This window comes from Aulonocara sp. 'chitande type north' Nkhata Bay, linkage group LG7, assembly GCF_057382095.1.
Source record: "Aulonocara sp. 'chitande type north' Nkhata Bay isolate Kocher_YH1m ecotype deep benthic linkage group LG7, A_spYH_male_GT1.1, whole genome shotgun sequence".
In the NCBI taxonomy this organism is placed as follows: domain Eukaryota; kingdom Metazoa; phylum Chordata; class Actinopteri; order Cichliformes; family Cichlidae; genus Aulonocara; species Aulonocara sp. 'chitande type north' Nkhata Bay.
In genome coordinates, this window is record NC_141350.1 from 32,150,738 (window position 1) to 32,157,638 (window position 6,901).

A 6,901-nucleotide genomic window follows, 5' to 3' on the forward strand; every position below is an offset into this window, starting at 1 on the left:
GGTCCAGGGTGGGGGGGAGACAGGATTTGAAGTGTGCTAGGACCAGTCGCTCTAAGCACTTAGTGATGATGGGGGTGAGTGCTACTGGGCGGTAATCATTGAGGCAAGATGGGTTGGAGTTTTTGGGTATCGGGACGATGGAGGTGGATTTGAAGCAGGCCGGTACCACAGCGTGGGCCAAGGACAGATTGAATATGTCTGTGAGCACTCCTGCAAGCTCCCCAGAACACGCTCTGAGAACACGCCCGGGGATGCCATCAGGGCCTGCAGCCTTGTGGACATTGATCCTGCTCAGCACCGCTCCTACATCGGTGGGGGAGAGAGTCCACACATCATCCACACAAGAGCGTCAACAAATTCATTTTTGGATATTTGTTTCAACAAATAATAATTTCACTGTAATTTCACTCAATATTTTCACCTGGAAATCCATGACGTACCAGCAGCAGTTGACAGTCCCAGAACCATTAAACTATGAGGTTTATGAAGATGACAGTGTTGTAGCTACTTAACAAAAAAAGGGAAGAAAAAAACAGTATTTCATATATTTGTGCATTTTAATTTAGAGAACTGGAACATTATAGGCTGGAACCGAAAAATAAAACCAATAAAAAACAAAAAATAAAAACTTAAATGAACTAATCAAAGAAATGAAGGAGGCTTCATCTTTCTACCAAACGATCTTCGATTGTCATCCTTCCGCTCCGGCTCGTTTTGATGTCGTCAGCAGTGAGCGACGGGACAGCAGGCAGACGGCAGAGATGGCTGCTCCCGGGGAGCGGAGCGGTGGCGGACAGAGCACCGGCTGTCCGCGGGCGGTGAAGTCGTGGTGGCGCCTCGCGGTGCTTCTCCTCTCCGTGTCCTCCCTGCCGGCGGTCTCGGCGTTGGTGGAGGGTCTGTACTGTGGGAAGGAGGTGTGCTACGACGTGCTCGGTGTCACTCGGGAGACCTCCAAGTCGGATATCGCCCGGGCTTACCGTCAACTGGCCCGGCGGTACCACCCGGACCGGTTCAGGCCGGGGGAGCCGGGCTTGGAGGAGGAGACCCAGGAATCTGCACACACCAAGTTCCTGCTCATCGCGACCGCGTACGAGACGTTAAAGGTTCGTCCGAGAGTGTGGGAAGTTTGAAAGCTTTACAGTGTTTTTTTGTTTTGTTTTGTTTTTTAATTTCCTCATAAAAGTTTCATTTGTTGTAATATCCACCCGGAAACTATTTGTGCCATCATGTCTACTTGATCCAATCTTGGATTACCTCAAACTGTGCTGCAGGTTTAAGTCTTCACTGCTCCGATAGTCCTAAAATAGACATGAAGTCAGCTTGTGCTTCCGATCCTGTAATATATCCTCTGATATTTGACCATCTTAATAGCGCTCCACTATTTTTAAGTTATTTTTATTTCCATATTTGTAACCTTGAACTTTTCTAGAGTAACCTTGCATGATTCATACTCCAAAAACTGGGCCTTTGTGCTGGTCAGTTCATCCTGTAAGCAAAGAGCTGTCTCTTTAAGGCCATTTGTTCAAAAATCTAACTTTCCTCTGATTGGCCAGCTTCCAGAAGTCTGCAGAGGGGTAGAGACTTGCGCTTTAGAGTTGGGATATATTCAAACCTACAAGCAGAAGTTTCCCTTTTAAACCCATTACAAAAACATGTTTAAACAAAATAAATCTTGAAAACATGACAGGTTTTAAAGTAATAACGTGGTAAAAAGCTTCAGACAGCTGGGCGAGGAGCACAAACAAATTAAATGCATGCAATACAAGCACTGATATTTTCTGATAACAGATTTTATCAAAACTGGGGCTTACAGAGGTTGTCTTTGAGTATTCTGAGTGTCAGACTCTGTATTTCTTGTATTCTGGTGAATTTTTGTGCAGCAGTTTGTACAGATTTATGCATCCATGTACAAATTTATGAAAAATATATTTCTTTGGGTAAAGGAAAACACAAAAATTAGACACCACTTGTCAAATTAAAAAAAAAAAAAAAGTATAATGCAGGCATTCTGTCATTTTCACGTCAATGAGTCACATGAACATGAATATTGTTTACTTTTCTCATTAAATATTATCAGAGCTGACACATGCATAAACATGATGTATTTCATAGCTGATTTACACCCATGTTCAAAACTTTAAAAGTTTCCGCACATACGTGTATTTTTAGGACTCGTGTTCATCTTGACTTTGTTATTAATAAGTTGTGAGCTGAAAGGCCTGACATTTCATCATCCGGCTGTTCATTTTATTGGTAGTTACTATAGAGATAAAGTACTTAATCTTAAATTCAACACCTTTGTCATTTACATTCAACCAGAGTCTAGAGTTGCAGGTAAAGTTTAATAATCACAATCAATTGCATAAAGTTCAGTAAAAAAAAAAAAAAAGAAGAAGAAAAAAAAAATAGAATAAAATAAAATGTGTTGAACAGTTTAAAATTATTTCTGTAATTGACCTCAGTGTTGCTTTTAACGAAAAATGTAATTCTTTAAGAACTAATCATTTGTTCCATGTTATACTCTATCCACTGACGTATGCTCTATTGCCAAAAGTCCCGCATCCAAATCATTGAATTCAAGTGTTCCAGTTGTTGCCATGTCAATGGATGTTGAGGCGGACAGTTCAGAGAGATCAACAACTTACTGTAGCATCAAACGCTGCAGACCTTCAAACTTCATGTGGTCTTCAGATTAACTCATAAACAGTGTGTAGAGAACTTCATGGAATAGGTTTCCATGGCTGAGCAGCCTCATCCAAGCCTAACATCACCCAGCATGATGCAAACCGTGGGATGCAAGTGAAAGGGACCCTCAATGCTTCAGCGCTGACTTCGCACCAGTGCATAAAGCAAGGTTGATGTGGAAGAACTTGACTGCCCCTCGCAGAGTCCAGACCTCCACCTGACAAAACACTTGTGATGAATTAGAGTTGATTGTTACAGTAAATTTTTCAGTGCAGGGGAACTGGCTGATAAAGAGTTAGAAGGACGGATACTGTAGCTTTATTTTATTTGAAAGAAACACATTTAGTGTCCAGTGATCTGTCAGATTATAAAATTATAAAAGCAATTTCTGCCAGTTAATGTGCTCTAATATATGCTTTATATTGACTGGCAGAGAAAATGAAATGCAGCATGAGAGAAGTAGGATGAGTGGAAACCAGTATTTGACTCAGAGCTTGTTAGCTCTCCTAAGACAGAAAACCAGTGTTTTCCTCACTCCGGATTAACAAACTCAGTTCTCATAGGTGTTTTAATTCTTGGAGGAATTAAAACCTGCTGATCTTTGTGTGTGCAGGATGAGGACACGCGGCGGGACTACGACTACATGCTGGACCACCCTGAGGAGTACTACCAGCACTACTATGCCTACTACCGCAGACGGCTCGCTCCCAAAGTGGACGTCCGGGTCGTCGTCCTGGTCACCATTTGTGCCATCTCAATCTTCCAGGTAAGACCGCACACTGAGTAAGCCATGGTTTGCTGAACATCATCTGACTTATTTACAAACCTGTTCCCATCTCTCTGCAGTACTACAGCTGGCACAGCAGCTACAACGAGGCCATCAACTACCTGATGACCGTTCCCAAGTACCGCATCCAGGCCACGGAGATCGCCAAGCAGCAAGGCCTCCTCAACCGCACCAAGGAAAAAGGCAAGAACCGACGCTCCAAGGAGGAGATCCGGGAGCAGGAGGAAGAGGTGATCCGCGACATCATCAAAAACAAGATAGACATCAAAGGGGGTTACCAGAAGCCCAACCTGTCGGACATCCTGCTGTGTCAGATCGTGCTCTTCCCGTACTACCTGACCTACTACGTGGCGTGGTACGCGTCCTGGGTGTACCGCTTCACCATCTGCAGAGAGGAGTATGGAGATGAGGAGAAGCTCTACATCATCAGGTCAGCTCAAGCTTAAGCAACAATATGAATGCCGGGATGAATGACATGAAACATGTTTAGAAGTTTCTCACCTTGCTTTATCCTCAGGAGGTACATGAAGCTGTCCCAGACTCAGTTTGACCGCCTGGAGGAAAGCACCAAGCGGACCTTCCTGGACAAACAGCTCTGGATCAAAGAAAACTTCGAGGTTGGTCGCAGTCAATTCTTTCTTTTGCTTCTTCCCTCCTACAGCCTCCTCCTTGGATATTCCTGGTACGTTTTTAGTGTCTTTGGCCTTACTTACTTCATGGATAAAGCTCCAGCTCCATCCTTTAAAGGCAGCTGGTGTTAGTTTGACCACAGGTCTTTCAGGTGTTGCACAGACTTGCAGCTGGTGATGATGGACCTTGTCCTTTTCTGCAGCCTCAGTAAACTCTGCATAGCAGGGCCAGGTTCAGACTACAGTCAGCAGCTGCAGTCTAAGACAGTGGTGCTCTACATCCAAACTGTGAGATGAAAGATTTGAAACAGTTTAATGATATCAGGGAATCACCTGACAGAAAGGAATGGAACTAGCCAGACTGGACTTTTAAAGTAAAGGCCATTGCATACCGGTGATTGGTCAGAGTAGTTTATTCAGATCGCTGCAAATTCATCCAATAAAATTATGATGTCTGTGTGAGCGTCTTTTACGTGTCTGATGTGTAAATACCTTAAGAGTGTGGCAGCTTTCCAGAAGTCAGTCATGTTGTTGTCGTGTAGTCAGCATCTTTCAGCAGTTACTCCTGACCAGTCAGAAACAAACCTACCTGTAGCTCCTGCTTCCAGCTTCACCTCGTTTGCCCGTGCAGAATCAGAATTCTTAGACCCAATAGCTGTGATGGGAAGAGCTTTGGTACAGCCTTATGGTTTCAGATACTGCGTCCTCTGTCAATATATTAGCCCTTCGAGGATCCTAGTGGGACATTTTGTGCCATTCCGTTTTTTTATTTTTATCCTATTTTCGCTGTGCTGAATTAATTTAGTGAATATTTGTTCAGTTCCATACATTATCTTAAAATGTCTTTGTCTTTCAGGTGTACAGAAAAGAGCAGGAGGAGGAGATGAAGGTGAAGATGGCAACCGACACGAGGATGAAGCGGTACCGCCGCTGGATGAAGAACGAGGGGCCGGGCCGGCTGACCTTCATCGACGACTGAGCGGCACAGAAAGCATCCTCGATGACAGACACGCCTGCCTCGGTGTCAACACACACACAGAGGGACGCCACGCTGTGTGAGAAACGTACCTGTACAGAAAGATTATATAGCAGAGATATTTTCATAGCATTCGGGCCTCTGACAGGACGACGGAGGGAATAAACTGTGAGCTGAAGCTTGAGATTTTCAGTAATTTTTTTTATATCATGGCTATTTTTTATTATGTTTTTGTTTTCCAAACTAAGTAGAGGGAAGTTTAATAATGATTCAGTAATTTTTTTATTAGTATTTTTGGTTTTCTCCTGCTGGTAAAAACACTGAGTGACTTTTGGAGCCCGAAGTGTTATTAAGTGATTTTCTGTTGGATGAATAACCAGGCCGCTGCTGGTTATTATACCAAAGTGTCCTTTGGTAAGACAGCGACGGTTAGAAACATCAATCAGAAGCTGTTTGAGCGCATAAGAAACAGCTTCAGTACGTTATTTCTTCCAGGGCTTTTCTGTCTCTGATGTGCTGCTGAAGCTTTTTTTATCTGAAGAAAATGAGACGTGGTGTTTTGGTATACATTTGTGTAAATGGAAACCAAAGTCACAGCTGCAGTTTCACAACAGCTGATCTTTGTCACCCGCTGACTCTTTTTCATCATCGCTCTCCTCAGAAGTTCAGGTGGCTGCTTACTGTTTACTGCATTTCAGAGGTTGATTTTACTCTGTGTTATTTATTGTTTCCACGTTTCGTTTTAGCGAAATTAAAGTCACTCTGAAATTAACCTGCCCTGTGGTTTTTGGTGTATGAACACAAGTTTTCTGAGAGCTAATCAAACACTGCAAGGAGAATGCATAAAATTGTCATGCTATATTCAGATACATCTCTACTCTATTTGACTCATCATGAGTTAAAGAGTGTCTGGTTATTTTAAGTAATTTGTGGTTAATGAAGTTGCTTCATTAACCACAAATTCAGTTCAAGTCATGCTGGCTTGCTCTCTTTTTCAAACTTTAACGGAAACACTTGTTTCCTCTTTCACATGTCAGAGGGGTGGAGCTTTAAACCCTCAAGCCTGAAGTAAAGCAGCTGCTGTTTAATAGAAGTACCAGAACTGCAGTTCCTCTAATGTCCACTGGAGGCTGGCTCCAAAAGTGAATGAGTCCACAGTTAAAACAAACATGTTTATAACTTGATACTAAAAAAAAAAACTGTTCTGAAATTAATTTCTGCCTTGAAAACAACAGCATGATTGGTTGGATATGTAGTACCAATTAGCACTGCCACCGCATACCAAGGACGAGTCCTGATTCAAACCTCAGCTACTTGTTAACCCAGATATAATTATCAGTCAATGTCAGGCATTTGGTCATGGTGAAGACAAGGTGCTGAAGTTCAAATCGAGCATCAGAGTGAAGAGAGGTGATTTACCTGACTTGCATCTTTGTTGGTGTCACACAGGCTGTCTGAATATATCAGAAGCTGCTGACCTGCTGGGATTTTCCCCCAAAAACATCTCCAAGGTTTACAGAGAACGGTCAGAAAAACAGAAAATATCGAGCGGTTAAAAATGTCTTCTTGATACCAGAGACCAGAAGACAATGGCAACTCAAACAACCACTCATTACAACCATGGTATGCAGAAGAGCATCTCTGGACTACAGCAGCTGAAGACCACACTGGGTGCCACTCCTGTCACCAAAGAACAGGAAACTTTGGCATAAAAAACTTAAACATGGATCCATCCTGCCTTGTATCAACAGTTAAGGCTGGTGTTAGTGCTGTGATGGTGATGTTTTCTTGGTACACTTTGGGCCCATTAGTACAGACTGAGCA

At 43.0% G+C, this 6,901-nt stretch overlaps 1 protein-coding gene across 1 annotated transcript; it reads left to right on the forward strand.

Annotated features, from left to right (window-relative positions):
• The first annotated feature begins 717 nt into the window (after positions 1-717).
• Positions 718-5,843, forward strand: dnajc25 (DnaJ (Hsp40) homolog, subfamily C, member 25). The gene is given in 6 exon segments (XM_086300052.1): positions 718-754; positions 757-1,103; positions 3,299-3,451; positions 3,532-3,902; positions 3,990-4,089; positions 4,958-5,843. Coding segments are annotated over 6 exon segments (1,131 nt in total). The 3' UTR covers positions 5,081-5,843.
• Positions 5,844-6,901: the final 1,058 nt, after the last annotated feature.